Source organism: Sinocyclocheilus grahami, unplaced genomic scaffold (genome assembly GCF_001515645.1).
Source record: "Sinocyclocheilus grahami isolate Dianchi unplaced genomic scaffold, SAMN03320097.WGS_v1.1 scaffold79.1, whole genome shotgun sequence".
NCBI classification, from domain to species: domain Eukaryota; kingdom Metazoa; phylum Chordata; class Actinopteri; order Cypriniformes; family Cyprinidae; genus Sinocyclocheilus; species Sinocyclocheilus grahami.
In genome coordinates, this window is record NW_015505258.1 from 439,741 (window position 1) to 458,895 (window position 19,155).

Genomic DNA, 19,155 nt, shown 5'->3' on the forward strand with positions numbered 1-19,155 from the left:
TAGATAATCATATACTTGCTTCATTTCTTGGACAGAATGGTGATTTACATTAATTTATATCTTTGTGTTCCTGTCATCAGTAAACTTTGTTTTTATAACTGTCTCCCTAGGGCTCACTGATTTCTCAAGCTTCCTTTGTCCACTGGGTCATTGGTGCAGTGGGACAGGTTTCCCCGTGCCCTGCCCTGCAGGCACCATGAGGGCACAGGCAGGGGCAGCTGCTGTCAGTCAGTGTGAGCCTTGCCCTCCTGGTACCTACTGCCCAGACTCTCGCACCACGGGCCAGCCTAATACAGCAGGCATCCCATGTCGAGCTTCTTACGAATGTCCTGCAGGTAGTTGTGATTTCTACATGATTGATATTTACAAATGCACTAAAAGGTGTATAAATGGCACATATTATAACCGTGAAGTGTAATAAAGTGATCCATCATACAGGTTCAGTCACAGAGACCCCTTGCAGAGCTGGTTCATACTGTAGACCTCAGACAGGAGATCCCACACCATGTCCTGCAGGATACTACTGTCCTGAAGGATCTCGCACCTACAGCTCACCACAGCAAGTGTAAGCACCAACCTACTAGGGATGGATAATATATTGCAATGAGAGGTTTTTCAATATTGGATATTAATTGTGATATTCCTTTCCTCTATTTTTACTTTTCCTATCACTCACTTATACTAATTTAAATATAAATATGATTAAGAGAAAATTATTTTTGCAGATGTACTTTTCCACATTACTGCCCAGCCAACAGTTCTACCATGCTGTCCTGTCCGGATGGCTGGATGCCGCTGAACACCTGCGCGTTGAGGAAGTCTCAGAAGAGTAGCTGTGTGCTGTGTGGGGCTGGCACCTATCGGCCCAGTCGCTCCCCTCACCTCCAGTGCCTCCTCTGCCCTCCAGGACATCACTGCCCTCCGGGTCAGCACTGAAGAGCTCCCATAATGCAAACAATAGCAGTGCTGATTTATTATGTTTAATATTTGAATGATCTGTTTACTAGGCTCACACCATTATAGTGATCAACCTTGTCCAGTCGGGTACTTTTGTCCACAAGGCAGCTCAGATCCTGTTCCCTGCCTGCCTGGCTCATATGGAAACCGCACTAGTGCTGAATCACTTAAGGAATGTCACAAATGCCCACCAGGGACCTTCAATCACTTGCACGCCCAGAGAGCCTGTTTCCCCTGTGGGAGTTCGTCCACCTCAGATGCAGGTCAGAGTGTGTTTTTAAGACACTTTCTTTATCCTTAGGGGCCATTTACACAGAATGTGTTTTTGCCTTTAAAAATGCAAACTGCAGGCAGTGCTGGTAATAACAGATTAGGAGCCAGATTGACTAAACAGGGCAAATTAGCGTTAGAGGGTTAGGGTTAGGGAGCCGATGGGAGGGAAACATTTTGCGGGTGATTTACTAACAATGCTCACATTAAAGAACACAGACGCAGCCAGATAATTTCCATAATGGCCAGCGCAATCTACCAAGAGTAGTGCAAATTACCACCTGCTTTAAGACATGCTTTTATGGGCTTTAAATAGTGGTGCAAATACCAGTAATTTGACGAGCGCAAACGTTGCATGATTAATTTTAATACTCTACTCCCATAAATTTGGCGTATTCAATAAGGTCAGGCGCAAAAATAACTATGTTCATGCCTTTTCAGTGCTAATTCTTCACTGAGTGTCTTTAGTAAATCCTGACAGTACTATTTTAATGCCAAAAGATGGTTTGCCCTGGCGCAAGCTGTTAGTAAATCTGGCCCTGTATGTCTTCTGGATTACGCAATAAGATTCCAAAAATGAAATACTTGTATTTAAATGATATACATTTTTCACTACTACTATACTACAACTATTTTGATTGATTACATGATTACAAAATCAATGACCCTTTATACTCTTAAAAAACAAACCATAGCATGTAATGTTATTTCTTTTCATAGGGGCGTCCTCTTGTACCTGCATAGGCAAAAACCGTGCGTTCCAGCACTCAGATGGGTCGTGCTTGTGTAAGACCGGTTTTGTTTTTTACAATGAATTAGACTTCAAAAGCTCCACCGCAGACAGTGAACTGGACTGTCAGCCTGAGGTGAGATGTGTGCACTGAAGAAATGCTCTGTGTTTCTTCAGTTTATTTGTGTGAAAAGACAGTAAGGAGCTCTTCGTTCTGTGTAGGTGAAGATGCGCTGTGGGGCAGGTCAAGTGAGACTGGCCTCTACGCTGGAATGTGTTTTCCCATCCACCTACTCCTGTAACGTCACATGTGGACCTCAGGGTGGGAATTTGGATGTTGGGATGGGCATGTAAGTTTGCTGTTCCAGTGAGGAGGGAGACTTCTGTGTATTATAATGTTAACACTTTACAGTAAGGTTCAAGTTTTAGGTATAATTAACTTGGAATGAAAATACATTTACAGTATTTATTTATTTCAGTGTTTATGCTAATTGCTACATAGAATGGCATTAAAAAGTTTGGGGTATATAAGATTTTTTTTTACAGAAATTAATACTTTTTTTCAGCAAGAGCACATTAAATTGACCAAAAGTTAGAGTAAAGACATTTATATGTAATACAAGTAACAAATAAATGCTGTTCGTTTGAACTTTCTATTTATTAACGTATGCTTAAAAATGTTTTTTGACTGTTTTCAACATAACCATATTAGAATGATTTCTGAAGGATCATGTGAGACTGAAAGGCTGGAGTAATAATGCTGAAAATCCAGCTTTGCCATCACGGTTATGAATTACATTTTAAAGTTATATTACAATAGAAAAAGTTATTTTAAATAGTAAATTCTGCCTTGGTGAGCATGTGAGATTTATTTCAAAAACATCAAAAAATCTTACTGACCCAAAACCTTTGAACAGTAGTGTACATTAAAATTTTTAACAGTTGTATAAATTAACAGTGTATTATAGTCTATCATAAATTAACAGTGAACAAAAGCGTATTTACAAACTTTAACAAATTAATTCATAAATGCTTTAAGTTGTTGTTCATTAGTTCATGATACCTAATACATTAACTATGTTAACAAATTTAACCTTGTGCTACAATTATATATTTTTTTACTACGTCTCTTTAATACTTACAGTAATTATGATTGGTCAGTGTACATTTGATTGTTGTCACTGATATCTCCTATTCTTTGCTAGTTCCATGTCTTCTGAAGTAATCAAATATTTAGATCAATATTATCTATCTATCTGTCTATCTATCTATCTATCTATCTATCTATCTATCTGTCTGTCTGTCTGTCTGTCTGTCTGTCTGTCTATCTGTCAATCTATCTATCATTTACAGTCAGCTGGTCATTAATGTAAAATAAACCTCCTCACGATGATCATGACCATCTAAACATATTATCCTTTGCATAATGTGGTGCACATTATTAAAACTCAACCACTATGGTTTCATAGAATGATTCGTGGCTAATGATGTTTTCTTATAATGAGACGTTTGTGTTATTTTTCTGCAGTTGTCACTGCGATAGGTACGTGTCAGCGGAGGAACTGTGTAACTTTTCATGTGTGTCCACACTGCCGGTGCTCTCTGCCAGACTGGATACAGACGGACAGCTACTGTTGAGAATCAAAGCCGCAGATGAAAGCAAAACCTGGAGCAGGGTGAGATCTGGACCTGTTAAAAAGACAATTCATTGTTATCTATGAGTTATTATACTGTTCTTATTGATGTGAACTCATACTAAAAATAACATTGTTTCATTTTTCTCTCAGAATATGATAAATGTACTAGGACCTGATGTTCATGTCAAGAACATTGGAAGGATCCACTTCGTCCAGTTCGCTCCTGAGGGAGTGTTTGGTTGGATTTTAATAGACCCCTTGCTCATTGATTCTTTAGTAAGAGGTAAGCTGCCAGTGTTTATCTGACCTCCTGGCTCAAACATGTTGCCCAAATCTTTCATCAAAATAGTCCAGAACATAAAACTTTAACATACAATCTTATCGAACCCAAACTTTTTAACAGTAGTTTACATTAATATTTCATACAGTTGTATAAATGGACAATGTATTCTGATCAAACATAAACATTAACAATGAACAACAGTACATTTATAAATTAACAAATAAATGATAAATTGCTGTGAAAAGTTGTTTATTTCTTCATGATACCTAATGCATTAACTGATGTTAACGAACTGAATCTACTAAAGTAGTACAGTTATTATAAATTTTTTACTACACAGCCCTCTGTAATACTTCATTCTGATCAATCCGTGTATATTTGATGATTGTGACTGATTTTCTATTCTTTATATTTCCTATTCTGTGCTAGTTCTATGCTGCTGCATTCTCAAGATGTCAAATACATTTTAGATCAGTATTTCACATTTATTTATTAGCTTTTAAATAAGCAGAGTCATTTATAGTCAGCTGGCCATTAACACACAAAAAAAACCTTCAAGTTGGTACAAGAACACCTTGTCTAGGTTTATTTTGTGGTAATGACTGTCTAACTGTACATTATGCCTTCATTAAAACATTAAAGCTTGCATTTTTTCCTTTCAGAACCAGTTGAAATTCTGGAGAGAGATTTAAGGAAGAAACGACATGCTGATCAGAGTGAGGTTTCCGAGCCTCTTCCACGGATCCCAAATCCCATCGCATGTCTGTCCCCAAATGATATGCTCATCTTTCAGCTCACCATCAACCACACCGGTATGGCTTTGTCAAATACAGCACTAATAATAAAATATACCTAGTGTATGGTATGCATGTTTCATGTCATTCTGTGAATTTAGACCGCCACTACAGTCACTTCCCAGTGTACCAGAAGGATCACCTGTTCAGCAGTAACCCTGGCTGGGATTTTGGGGCATTTAGACGTCTGCAGCATCTTGTCAAACACACACAGCTATATTCCAGCAGGTAAGACTAGATAGGTATATCACATGTAGCTTTGAACACATATATGCAGCTGATCTGCATTGATTTATCTTCGTTAGATTTGCGCATGTGTTCATGGAGACGGGAAAGTATGTGTTCCTGGATAACGCAGTGCCGGACTGGAGTCTGATAGTGGTCGTGAGTGAACAGGGCTCGGAGTGCAATCCCACAACGGCTGCGTTCCAGCCGACGACCCCTGCACAGCTTGTGCGACACGGGATTGTTAAACAACACAGCTTAAACCTGCTTCCAGACTGGGGGCTCATCACAGGTGAGTCAACAATAAAACTGGGGTGCTTTGACATAGAAAGTGGCATTTGTCTTGCTAACAGGAATGCTTTACATGCTGTGCTTGGTGTTTCTTCATAGGGATCTTGTCTCTGTTGGTGTTGCTGATAATAGTGTTGACAGCCTCTGCTCTTGTCTTGAGGTTGAATCGGTCCAACCTCATCGCTCAAGGGAGGCCAAAGCCCAAGTGGCGCAGCTTGGGTGAACCCAGTGTTCCTACTGAATATGTTTATAATACAGAAAGGTAAGTCAGCTGCTTATTGCTGAGGTTTCTTGATGTTTGACAAAGGGATATTCACAAGTAGTTTGGGACAAGAATACTAGGGATGCACTGATATTACAATTCTGACATCTTAGCCAATATATATGCCAATTTATTTATTTTTTCAGTGTAATGACTGATAATTGATCAATTATTATTATTCTAAAATCAAATGAAAATGAATTGCTTTAAAGGATACACATAAATTTAGGCATCACATCATTATAATGTATACAGTAGTATCAAACATAGACATTAATTTTGAGATTTGCCAAAGATTACATTTAACAGTGTTACTGAATTATTTATGTTACTAATATTAATGTTATGAGTGTCAGATAATGGCAACAGTATTGTCAAAATGTGAGAAACAAGCATGTACAATCAAATATTGACCAGTATACACTATATTTGGGGTCAGTAAGATTTTGTTTTTGTTTTTGAAAGAAGTCTCCTATGCTCACCAAGAATGCATTTGTTTGATCAAAAATACAATAAAATCAGTAATATTGTGAAATATTATTACAATTTATGCTCACCAAGGATGCATGTGTTTGATCAGAAATACAATAAAATCAGTAATATTGTGAAATATTATTACAATTTATGCTCACCAAGGATGCATGTGTTTGATCAGAAATACAATAAAATCAGTAATATTGTGAAATATTATTACAATTTATGCTCACCAAGGATGCATGTGTTTGATCAGAAATACAATAAAATCAGTAATATTGTGAAATATTATTACAATTTATGCTCACCAAGGATGCATGTGTTTGATCAGAAATACAATAAAATCAGTAATATTGTGAAATATTATTACAATTTATGCTCACCAAGGATGCATGTGTTTGATCAGAAATACAATAAAATCAGTAATATTGTGAAATATTATTACAATTTAAAATAACCATTTTCTATTATAATACATTTTAAAACGTAATTTATTTTTGTGATGATAAAGCTTAATTTTCAGCATCATTACTCCAGTCTTCAGTGTCACATGATCCTTCAGAAATCATTCTGATATGCTAATTTGGTCTTCAAGAAACATTGCTTACTATAAATGTAGAAAACAGTTGATATCTTCTTAGAAACCTTGTTACATTAGCAGATCTCAAAATGAAAAGCCAATTTTCATATTGCACATTATTATATTGTGATGCCTAAATTCACTTGTAGCATGTAAAGCAATCAATAGCACATGGTGCAGTTTTGAGTGTGCTTTGTATTGTGTTGTAGTGTGGACGGCTCTGAGCCACTAGGTCTGAGAGGGGTGGGAGAGGGAGCAGCATCAGAGGAACCTGCTGTTTGCAAAGGAGGTAACTGACAATCATCTGAAATGCCTGACAACGGATAAATATACAAAAACTCTTCTGAATTCTGCCGAATCTCATAAGGTTTCAGAACTACACTAATGGAGCTGGAGGAGTTTAATGTGAAAACTCTGTATGACAAGTTAGAGGATCAGAATTTACATCTGACATCCCAGCTGGCAAAGCACCGCAAAGACACACAGGAGTTTTACAGGAACATGTGCCAGCAAATTGATGCTCTGAGGGTAAGACAGAAACAGGAAGTCAACTGAAGATAAGAAATGCATCAAAAATGGAAATAATAACATGATCAATCTTTAACTAATCAGTTTGTACATCTGGTATTTAGGACACACTAGAAAATATGGAACCCTCAAAACTGAACCAGCTGAAAAAAATACTAGACAATGAAGTTCTGATGAAAGGAGAAACTGCTCATGGTGAGACAGAAGTTTGCTATAACTCGGGCCTTACATGTGTGTATCAGTCTTAAACAGTCACAGGTCTGTGAAAGTATTTGTGTTTGCACCAGAGCCGTGGATGGGGCTGATGGAGGCCATGCTGAGATCTTTGGAGGGAGTGCTGTGCAGGATGAATGGGGAGGTCTGGCAGCAACAGGACAGCACAGCAACAAACAGCCACAGAGACACCCGAGAGAGTGAACTTCACACTGGATACACTCAGGTTACTTATTTCAGTCCATTAAAACAACACAGAGCCATGGATGACCAATGAATGCACATAATAGTGATATTAAAAGAATAATTCAGTAAAAAATTAAAATTTTGTCATTATTTATTCTCTGTTGTAAGTATACAGGATGTCATTCTTTAAATGTGAGACAAAAGTTTCAAAATTGATCTATTATCCTTTTTTGATCAGATCATATTATATCTTTAATCATAAAAGTGGTCCATTGGTGTAAAGTTTGATTTGTTCTTTTGGGCTGTGTTGTTAGTGTGAACTAAAACCATTACAAATTATTTTTGTTTATTAAAATAAAGTTGAAATAAAACGAAATGTAAATATTAGAAGAAAAAAAAACTTGAGCAAAAATTTGAGTAACACTTTACAATAAGGTTTCATTTGTTAACATTAACTATATTAGTTAACATAAACAATAATTATATAGCATTTATTAATGTTAGTTAATATTAAGTTCAAACTTACTAATACATTATTCAATCTGTTAACATTAGTTAATGTACTGTGAATTAACATGAACATTTTTATTAACTAACATTGACAAAGATTAATACATTTTGAAATGTTGCCTACACTTCAACACTAAATGAAAAAATAAGTTGAAGCTGAAGTAGCACAATTACTAAAACTAAAATAAAAATAAAGCTAAAAAAAATCTTAATCCAATAGAAATAACAAAAACGTATAACAAAATCACTAAAGCTCAAATAAAATAAAAACTACAATAGTATATAACTAATACTAAAATAGCACTGCTTTTTAACACCTCTTTTCAGTGAATCGGTTCAAACACAACCAATCTGAAATTATTCATTCACAAATCATACACAGAATCTAATATAGATGCATCAGTTTACAGCTTTTTGTGTTCAAAGGGGGGGAATAAAAATCAAACCTGTTTGATTGAGTACATAATGACATCATTTTAATTTTGGCTGAACTATCCCATTAAGTATTTCTGTATCATTTTACAGTTTTCTCCTGCAGACATGTCCGAGTTTAAAGTGGGTGCAGATACAGCGGCAGCTTCCTCAGATCCAGGTTCGACCTTGATAAAAAACAGTTTGCAGTCTTTGACCCAGGGCTACTGCTGTGCTCACAGTACATGCTCTCATCTGTCAGGTCAACAGCAGAGCACCATCCCCTGCGTGAGTGAAGAGGATCTGGCCAAGTTTGTGTCTCTGACGCCTCTGTCCAAAACAGTGCAGGAAATAAAGGAATCGCTCCAGACTCTCGCCCACACGTCCGAGACAGAGGACGGTCGGTACACATTTATGCATTTGGATTCAGTGAGCTAAAGTAGAAATGCATCATATACAATTTTATTTATTTAAAATATACTTTATTTATCTATTGTATCTGTTTTGTGTGTCATGTAAGGTCTTCTAGTCGTTTCAGAGTTTTGTAATGACCTACATCTGCTTTCTTCTTCTTCAGTAATTATCAGCCCAGCAGAGGGTGAACCATCGCACCTGATCCCTGTTGCCCTTGACAGCCTTTCCCCACAGCATTTCGCTGTCTTCCTGTTTGGCTGCCATCTTGTGCGTTTACTGAGCAGAGCTTGTTCCTTCCCCCCTGTCGTGCTGCTATTGGCCAGGACGGTGCCAGTCTCTCACTGTGATAACCTGCTGGCCTACTGCCATAAAGACTTTTATTACGACACAGCCAATCAAATTCTGTACATCCTAGAGAAGAAGCTTCAAAATGCTGGCCAGTTCATCTCCATTCTTTTACACTCAATGGCCTATATCACCTCAGGTAAGAAAGATTGCCCTAGTCTTCGCTACATAGTTTTTTTTTATGTCTACAGATTTCTTTTACCTTTATTTAACAAGGCAAGTCACATAAGGACAAAATTTGTTTTGAAAGAAATATCTTATGCTCAGAAGGCTGCTTTTATTTGATTCAAAGATACAGTAAAAACAGTAATATTTTGAAATATTATTACAATTTAAAACAACTTTTTTCTATTTTAATATATTTTAGAATGTCATTTATTTATATGGTGGCTGAATTTATTTGAAATAGATTTTTTTTTTACCAAGTAAAAGACTTTACTGTCACTTTTGATCAATTTAATGCATCCTTGCTGACTAACCCCGTTTCACAAACAAAGCTTAGGCCTAATCCCAGTCTAAAATGTAAGTCTGAACTGTTTCAACTGAAAGAAACTTGCACTAACTGATCTTAAAATATGTCAGTGCATTTGTTTTATCTCAAGATGCACACCACTATTGTTTTTTCTAAGGCATGTTTATAAAAGCTACTTAAATGTCCTAATTGAACTATTGCCTAATCCTGGTTTAACCTAAGCCCTGTCCGTGAAACCAGGCCTTAAAGAATTAATAAAAAAAAACAGTAGTGTACAGTACATAAAATATACTAATACACAAAATAAGACAATTAAAGCATATATAAAATATATCTAAAATGCTTGTTTTTAGTTCTATAAAAGCTTTGATAAAGAGATAAGTATCATCTTTCAGTAACATCTGCAAAGTTCTCCAAACATAAACAGCATTAAACCTTTTTCTTTTGGCATTTCTATTTTTTTACAGGCTCAAAATCTCTCGAATTCATAAAAGCCTTCCACTTGGCCGTTTCAGCATTAAGCATGCAGTTGTTTCATCACTCTTTCACTGAGGATCAGAGGAAAGGAAAGGTAAGACACGTGTTTGAAATATATACAGTATAAAATTCAGGAAGAGCTAAAACAGACTTTTGCTCTCATGTTAGATGGATGAGGAAAACACACCAGAGGCCTTTGGAACATTAGTAGAGGACTTCTTCAGTGTAAAAATACCTACTGAAATGCATTTCACTGAACACCTGCTGGCAGAGAGGTTAGGATCCAATCTAAGGTGAGTTTTGAAATTAAGAATATATTAAAACATTAAAAACATTCACTTTAATTGATTTTAGACTTCAAGTATATAAATACTTCAAGTTGGAACAGCTCCTCCAAGAACTAAAACCAACTCTAAAAGACAGACATGGAGATGGTGAGAGATTTTGAGAGCGATTTTTGAAAGAAAACATTCTTAGCCTTGCAAACACCTGAACACGGGTACCATTTTGGGTCTTTTGTGCACAGGACGAGGGCAAACTGGCCTAAGAACACAAGTACCAGTGAGTGAAAGCACTTTTTGCATGTTATGTTTTATTTATTCTGAAGAGTGTACATCTATGGAAATATCTCCTGTTTTTTTATCTACCTGTGCTTCAGGTGCTGTGTATGGAAAGAGAAATAAACAGACTTGATGAAGTTTACCAGCAGCTCTCCTCTGAACTCTACAGGGCAACACACATACACAGCTCACCGGAGAAGAAAGAGCCCAGGTTTGACAAACCGCTTCAGGTAACAGTCAGTCTGACTCACCTCATGGAGACCCCTATTCAGCCCCCACTATATTTGCAAGAGGAATGAATTCACATTGTAAAATGTATTTCTCACCCCTTCTGTCTGTGTCTCTGATGCCCCCCATGCTTTCAGGAGCAGCAGGTGATGCTGGAGCTGCAGAAGTGTACGGTGGATCAGAGATTGAAGGCGATGAGAGACAGACTTTCTAAACTGAGCTCAAGCCAGCGAGCGAGTCCTGATGAAAACACACCTGCTCACGGCACAGTCCTGGCTCAGGAAGACAGCCAGACTCCCAGCAAACGCAAACCAGACAGGGGAGGAGCAGAGAAACAGACACCTGCTGCAGGACAGTCCAGCAACAAAAAGCAGAGTAAGCATATGGACAAAGATGAGGAAAAGGGTGTGACTGCGTGAGGAATAATGTTTGAAAATGGTGATTATTCTAAAAAGAATCTGTTTCTTGTCTTTACACCGTTTTATTCTTACAGATCTTACAAATTACAATCATTAATTTATCCATTCATAATGACTGTGAAACTTATGTGGCACAGTCACAGCCAGTCAGAAGATATTTAATGTTTAATATACAGTTATGATGAGCAGGGCAAGACGAAATAGAAACAGAAACCAAAATGTCCTTTCAGTTGTCACTTGTAGATCTCATTGCTATTTATGACAAAACTCACATGGAGGAGATGGATTTAACATTTAACACACCTGGTTTAGAAGCAGTGTTATGCTAAACAACTTGGCAAATGTAGTCACAACCTTAAAACTGAATCTTTATGGTTTATTTTCATCAATGTATGCATATATGTACACTACTGGGTTGGTAAGATTTTTTTAAATGTTTTTGAAAGAAGTCTCTAAAGGATGCATTTATTTGATCAAAATAATTGGTATAAAACATTAATATTGTGAAATATTATTACAATTTAAAATACTGTTTTCTATTTGAATATATTTTAAAATGTAATTCCAGTCTTCAGTATCACGTGATCCTTCAGAAATCATTCTAATATCAAGAGACATTTCTTATAATCAGTGTTGAAAACAATTGTGCTGCTTATTATTTTTGTGAAAACCGAGATACATTTTTGTTCAGGATTCTTGAACATACAGTTCAAGAGAACAGCATTTATTTGAAATAGAAGTCTTTTGTATTATAAATGTCTTTACTGTCACTTTTGATCAGTTTAATGCATCATTGCTGAATGAAAGTATTCATTTCTTTAAAAAAAAAAATCTTACTGACCTCAAACTTCTAAATGTTAATGTATGTTTTTTATTAATTATCATTCATTTGAACATGATTTAAAATCAAAATGTATAAAAACAAATCAAAGATATAAAAAACATCATCATAAAAGTGTCATTTCTTATGTCAATACAAGAACGAGGGAAAACGTTACTAATTAAACATGCTATGTAATATGTGTGGCATGTTTTATCTGGGTTTTTCCAGTCAGTAATCTAACAGTTCATGCATGCTCATGCTCAGAGCCGGGCTAAACTCTTTTCCTCTAGGGGGAACAGACTGTGAACAGATTGGGAGGGAGGGGGAGCGGTAGCTGTCATCAGCCGCTATGAGTGTTACAACTCTCTGTCCTTGAGCTGATACGCTCAAGAAAGTTCCATTGGCTGTGTGCCGTCTGACTTTATCACCTTCGATTAAACGAACAGTGCATCCACGCAGCATCCAGGGTGGACTTTCCACTTAACATACCTGTCAGACTCCACAATCTGCTGCTGAAGTAGATGCAGTGTTTGCAAGGCCCTCATACAGAATAATACGCTCACATTCAGACTGTATTGTAGATGTTTAGATTTTTTTCCTAGATGTGCCATTCATTTTTAATGCCTATGGACTTTATGCTTTTGAGAAAAGTAGCTTATAAAGTTTTAAAAATCCTGACACTGATTTAATTTTTGCAGGCTAATAATAATAATACATTATTATATTAATATTTATTGTCATGGTTATTGTTATCATCACTAACAACAACAGTAAGGACAATTACCATTATTATTGTTGTTGTTACTACAACAGCAACAATAACAACAATTACTATATTAACAATTGTAGCAACAAATGTTGTTGTTGTGACGACAACAACAATAATAATGGTAATTGTCATTACTGTTGTTGTTGTTAATATCATGTTATTATTATCTAATACAACTAATGCAAATAAAATTCTTGAAGTTTTGAACTTAAAGGCAATCTTTGTTTGAGCTCAGATTGACCGCTAGTGAAATTGTGTCTATTTAGCATTTTTAGATGTCATTTAAATTTAATTGTTTCTTGATTACAAATTATATGATCATAACAGTTTGAGTTTGCAGTTGAAAGTTAAATTACGAATTAATCACAATATTTTAATATAAGATTTAATATTTTAAGATTTGGCTTGACCTAAAATGTATTTTATAGTTTATAAATATGTATTCTTAATTTTTTTATTTAATTATTATTTTAATGATATCATCATCACAACTAATATAAATAACAGCTACAACAACAATATAAAAAACAACAACAACAAAATCAATAATAATAATGACAAACTATTATCATTGCTGTTGTTAAGACCAATAGCAACAACATTATTATAGTTATTAACAACAATAAACATTATTATTGTTGTTGTCACTACAATGACAACATCAACAACAATAGTGTTCATTGTTGTTGTTAATAATGATACTAATAATTATTGTTATTATTATCCGTACAACTAATATTGTAACGGGGCTGACGAGACGTGAGACGTGTGGATCCATCTACAGGCTTTATTAAAGAGACGTAGTACACAGGCAGGGTCAAAACAATGGCAAACAGGTATATGGCGGGCAAAACAAGAATAGTCCTAGGGCTAGCGTAGGTCATCGATCAGCAGACAGAATCAAAGGGGCGAGACGAGAGGGAGAAATCCAAGGAAACAGGCAAAGATCAAAAACAGGCAAGGCAAGGCAAAACAAGGGAGACTCGGAAAGGGGTGCAGGCTAAACAATACTCCGCAGAGAAATGTGGTTAGAGTGGGGGTTATATAGTGAATGAGGTAATTAGAAACAGCTGTGTGCAATGAGTGCAATCAGGGATGGGCAAAAGAATGATGGGAAATGTAGTCCGGGGTGCTATGCAACAGTTTGTGTAGTGCGAGAGTCAATGAAATGGAAAGGGTGACCTCTGGTGGTGAATAAACAGAAGTCCATGGACTGAATTTGTGACAGAGCCCCCCCCCCATGGAGCGGCTTCCAGACGCTCCAAACACTAAACGATCCAGGTGGGCGGAGGTTCTGCAGCGGATGCCGCCAACCTCTGGAGGTTCTACAGTAGCGCCCTCAAGATACAGGGAGAGTTCGGCGAAGGTTTCTTCGACCCTGACTTGACAGTTCGAATGTACGTTTCTAGGCGCCACCACCACGCAAGGAGCTGAAGCGAGCACCGCCGCTTCGGAAGGTTCTGCAGCACGCGCCGCCACCTCTGGAGAAACTGCAGCGGGCACCATCGCTTCGGGGAACACAGCAGCGAGCACCACCACCTCAGGAGAGACTGTAGCTTCAGCCACCGACTCTGCAGACCTGATAGTGGGTGCTGCCGCCTCTGGGAGTTCTGTGGAGGTGTATGCAGCCCAAACGCAACAAAAGGCGATCCCCATCAGGGGAAACACTTCAGACAGGGGAATTAGTTCATGAACAGAAGGGTTAGTGTGAGTGGGTTTGGGGATAATCAGCTGTGACGGGACGGGACTCCGGATGATCAGCTGGGACTCCGGATGATCAGCTGTGACGGGACGGGACTCATGAATATCAGCTGTGACTTGACCGGACTCAGGATAATAAACTGTGACTCGATTTGACTCATGACGATCAACAGTGCCTAGACTCGACTCAGGAAGATCAGCTGGGACTCGACTCAGGAAGATCAGCTGGGACTCGACTCAGGAAGATCAGCTGGGACTCGACTCAGGAAGATCAGCTGGGACTCGACTCAGGAAGATCAGCTGGGACTCGACTCAGGAAGATCAGCTGGGACTCGACTCAGGAAGATCAGCTGGGACTCGACTCAGGAAGATCAGCTGGGACTCGACTCAGGAAGATCAGCTGGGACTCGACTCAGGAAGATCAGCTGGGACTCGACTCAGGAAGATCAGCTGGGACTCGACTCAGGAAGATCAGCTGGGACTCGACTCAGGAAGATCAGCTGGGACTCGACTCAGGAAGATCAGCTGGGACTCGACTCAGGAAGATCAGCTGGGACTCGACTCAGGAAGATCAGCTGGGACTCGACTCAGGAAGATCAGCTGGGACTCGACTCAGGAAGATCAGCTGGGACTCGACTCAGGAAGATCAGCTGGGACTCGACTCAGGAAGATCAGCTGGGACTCGACTCAGGAAGATCAGCTGGGACTCGACTCAGGAAGATCAGCTGGGACTCGACTCAGGAAGATCAGCTGGGACTCGACTCAGGAAGATCAGCTGGGACTCGACTCAGGAAGATCAGCTGGGACTCGACTCAGGAAGATCAGCTGGGACTCGACTCAGGAAGATCAGCTGGGACTCGACTCAGGAAGATCAGCTGGGACTCGACTCAGGAAGATCAGCTGGGACTCGACTCAGGAAGATCAGCTGGGACTCGACTCAGGAAGATCAGCTGGGACTCGACTCAGGAAGATCAGCTGGGACTCGACTCAGGAAGATCAGCTGGGACTCGACTCAGGAAGATCAGCTGGGACTCGACTCAGGAAGATCAGCTGGGACTCGACTCAGGAAGATCAGCTGGGACTCGACTCAGGAAGATCAGCTGGGACTCGACTCAGGAAGATCAGCTGGGACTCGACTCAGGAAGATCAGCTGGGACTCGACTCAGGAAGATCAGCTGGGACTCGACTCAGGAAGATCAGCTGGGACTCGACTCAGGAAGATCAGCTGGGACTCGACTCAGGAAGATCAGCTGGGACTCGACTCAGGAAGATCAGCTGGGACTCGACTCAGGAAGATCAGCTGGGACTCGACTCAGGAAGATCAGCTGGGACTCGACTCAGGAAGATCAGCTGGGACTCGACTCAGGAAGATCAGCTGGGACTCGACTCAGGAAGATCAGCTGGGACTCGACTCAGGAAGATCAGCTGGGACTCGACTCAGGAAGATCAGCTGGGACTCGACTCAGGAAGATCAGCTGGGACTCGACTCAGGAAGATCAGCTGGGACTCGACTCAGGAAGATCAGCTGGGACTCGACTCAGGAAGATCAGCTGGGACTCGACTCAGGAAGATCAGCTGGGACTCGACTCAGGAAGATCAGCTGGGACTCGACTCAGGAAGATCAGCTGGGACTCGACTCAGGAAGATCAGCTGGGACTCGACTCAGGAAGATCAGCTGGGACTCGACTCAGGAAGATCAGCTGGGACTCGACTCAGGAAGATCAGCTGGGACTCGACTCAGGAAGATCAGCTGGGACTCGACTCAGGAAGATCAGCTGGGACTCGACTCAGGAAGATCAGCTGGGACTCGACTCAGGAAGATCAGCTGGGACTCGACTCAGGAAGATCAGCTGGGACTCGACTCAGGAAGATCAGCTGGGACTCGACTCAGGAAGATCAGCTGGGACTCGACTCAGGAAGATCAGCTGGGACTCGACTCAGGAAGATCAGCTGGGACTCGACTCAGGAAGATCAGCTGGGACTCGACTCAGGAAGATCAGCTGGGACTCGACTCAGGAAGATCAGCTGGGACTCGACTCAGGAAGATCAGCTGGGACTCGACTCAGGAAGATCAGCTGGGACTCGACTCAGGAAGATCAGCTGGGACTCGACTCAGGAAGATCAGCTGGGACTCGACTCAGGAAGATCAGCTGGGACTCGACTCAGGAAGATCAGCTGGGACTCGACTCAGGAAGATCAGCTGGGACTCGACTCAGGAAGATCAGCTGGGACTCGACTCAGGAAGATCAGCTGGGACTCGACTCAGGAAGATCAGCTGGGACTCGACTCAGGAAGATCAGCTGGGACTCGACTCAGGAAGATCAGCTGGGACTCGACTCAGGAAGATCAGCTGGGACTCGACTCAGGAAGATCAGCTGGGACTCGACTCAGGAAGATCAGCTGGGACTCGACTCAGGAAGATCAGCTGGGACTCGACTCAGGAAGATCAGCTGGGACTCGACTCAGGAAGATCAGCTGGGACTCGACTCAGGAAGATCAGCTGGGACTCGACTCAGGAAGATCAGCTGGGACTCGACTCAGGAAGATCAGCTGGGACTCGACTCAGGAAGATCAGCTGGGACTCGACTCAGGAAGATCAGCTGGGACTCGACTCAGGAAGATCAGCTGGGACTCGACTCAGGAAGATCAGCTGGGACTCGACTCAGGAAGATCAGCTGGGACTCGACTCAGGAAGATCAGCTGGGACTCGACTCAGGAAGATCAGCTGGGACTCGACTCAGGAAGATCAGCTGGGACTCGACTCAGGAAGATCAGCTGGGACTCGACTCAGGAAGATCAGCTGGGACTCGACTCAGGAAGATCAGCTGGGACTCGACTCAGGAAGATCAGCTGGGACTCGACTCAGGAAGATCAGCTGGGACTCGACTCAGGAAGATCAGCTGGGACTCGACTCAGGAAGATCAGCTGGGACTCGACTCAGGAAGATCAGCTGGGACTCGACTCAGGAAGATCAGCTGGGACTCGACTCAGGAAGATCAGCTGGGACTCGACTCAGGAAGATCAGCTGGGACTCGACTCAGGAAGATCAGCTGGGACTCGACTCAGGAAGATCAGCTGGGACTCGACTCAGGAAGATCAGCTGGGACTCGACTCAGGAAGATCAGCTGGGACTCGACTCAGGAAGATCAGCTGGGACTCGACTCAGGAAGATCAGCTGGGACTCGACTCAGGAAGATCAGCTGGGACTCGACTCAGGAAGATCAGCTGGGACTCGACTCAGGAAGATCAGCTGGGACTCGACTCAGGAAGATCAGCTGGGACTCGACTCAGGAAGATCAGCTGGGACTCGACTCAGGAAGATCAGCTGGGACTCGACTCAGGAAGATCAGCTGGGACTCGACTCAGGAAGATCAGCTGGGACTCGACTCAGGAAGATCAGCTGGGACTCGACTCAGGAAGATCAGCTGGGACTCGACTCAGGAAGATCAGCTGGGACTCGACTCAGGAAGATCAGCTGGGACTCGACTCAGGAAGATCAGCTGGGACTCGACTCAGGAAGATCAGCTGGGACTCGACTCAGGAAGATCAGCTGGGACTCGACTCAGGAAGATCAGCTGGGACTCGACTCAGGAAGATCAGCTGGGACTCGACTCAGGAAGATCAGCTGGGACTCGACTCAGGAAGATCAGCTGGGACTCGACTCAGGAAGATCAGCTGGGACTCGACTCAGGAAGATCAGCTGGGACTCGACTCAGGAAGATCAGCTGGGACTCGACTCAGGAAGATCAGCTGGGACTCGACTCAGGAAGATCAGCTGGGACTCGACTCAGGAAGATCAGCTGGGACTCGACTCAGGAAGATCAGCTGGGACTCGACTCAGGAAGATCAGCTGGGACTCGACTCAGGAAGATCAGCTGGGACTCGACTCAGGAAGATCAGCTGGGACTCGACTCAGGAAGATCAGCTGGGACTCGACTCAGGAAGATCAGCTGGGACTCGACTCAGGAAGATCAGCTGGGACTCGACTCAGGAAGATCAGCTGGGACTCGACTCAGGAAGATCAGCTGGGACTCGACTCAGGAAGATCAGCTGGGACTCGACTCAGGAAGATCAGCTGGGACTCGACTCAGGAAGATCAGCTGGGACTCGACTCAGGAAGATCAGCTGGGACTCGACTCAGGAAGATCAGCTGGGACTCGACTCAGGAAGATCAGCTGGGACTCGACTCAGGAAGATCAGCTGGGACTCGACTCAGGAAGATCAGCTGGGACTCGACTCAGGAAGATCAGCTGGGACTCGACTCAGGAAGATCAGCTGGGACTCGACTCAGGAAGATCAGCTGTGACTAGACTCGACTCGGGAAGATCAGCTGGGACTAGACTCGACTCGGGAAGATTAGCTGGGACTAGACTCGACTCGGGAAGATCTGTTGTGACTTGACTCATGATAATGAACTGTAACTTGACTTGACTCGACTCGACTCACGACGATCAACTGTGACTAGACCAGACTCAGGAAGATTAGCTGTGACTAGACTGAACTCAGGAAGAACAACTGTGACTAGACTTGACTCATGACGACCAGTTGTGACTTGACTAGACTCATGCATATCAGCTGTGACTAAACTTGACTCAT

At 41.3% G+C, this 19,155-nt stretch overlaps 1 protein-coding gene across 1 annotated transcript in view; it reads left to right on the forward strand.

The window, feature by feature from the left end:
• Nucleotides 1–11,266, forward strand: part of LOC107586279 (uncharacterized) — a 13,434-nt gene extending 2,168 nt beyond the window's left edge. The window contains exons 2-25 of the mRNA XM_016273563.1: nt 111–335; nt 439–565; nt 726–925; nt 1,024–1,220; nt 2,180–2,307; nt 3,486–3,633; nt 3,745–3,877; nt 4,540–4,689; nt 4,773–4,899; nt 4,977–5,188; nt 5,287–5,449; nt 6,713–6,792; nt 6,871–7,031; nt 7,136–7,226; nt 7,319–7,470; nt 8,466–8,532; nt 8,614–8,751; nt 8,929–9,249; nt 10,050–10,153; nt 10,228–10,334; nt 10,414–10,493; nt 10,586–10,620; nt 10,718–10,849; nt 10,985–11,266. Coding sequence (XP_016129049.1) covers nt 197–335; nt 439–565; nt 726–925; nt 1,024–1,220; nt 2,180–2,307; nt 3,486–3,633; nt 3,745–3,877; nt 4,540–4,689; nt 4,773–4,899; nt 4,977–5,188; nt 5,287–5,449; nt 6,713–6,792; nt 6,871–7,031; nt 7,136–7,226; nt 7,319–7,470; nt 8,466–8,532; nt 8,614–8,751; nt 8,929–9,249; nt 10,050–10,153; nt 10,228–10,334; nt 10,414–10,493; nt 10,586–10,620; nt 10,718–10,849; nt 10,985–11,266 — 3,474 coding nt within the window. The 5' untranslated portion in view covers nt 111–196. The remainder of the gene's footprint in view (nt 1–110; nt 336–438; nt 566–725; nt 926–1,023; nt 1,221–2,179; nt 2,308–3,485; nt 3,634–3,744; nt 3,878–4,539; nt 4,690–4,772; nt 4,900–4,976; nt 5,189–5,286; nt 5,450–6,712; nt 6,793–6,870; nt 7,032–7,135; nt 7,227–7,318; nt 7,471–8,465; nt 8,533–8,613; nt 8,752–8,928; nt 9,250–10,049; nt 10,154–10,227; nt 10,335–10,413; nt 10,494–10,585; nt 10,621–10,717; nt 10,850–10,984) is intronic.
• Nucleotides 11,267–19,155: the final 7,889 nt, after the last annotated feature.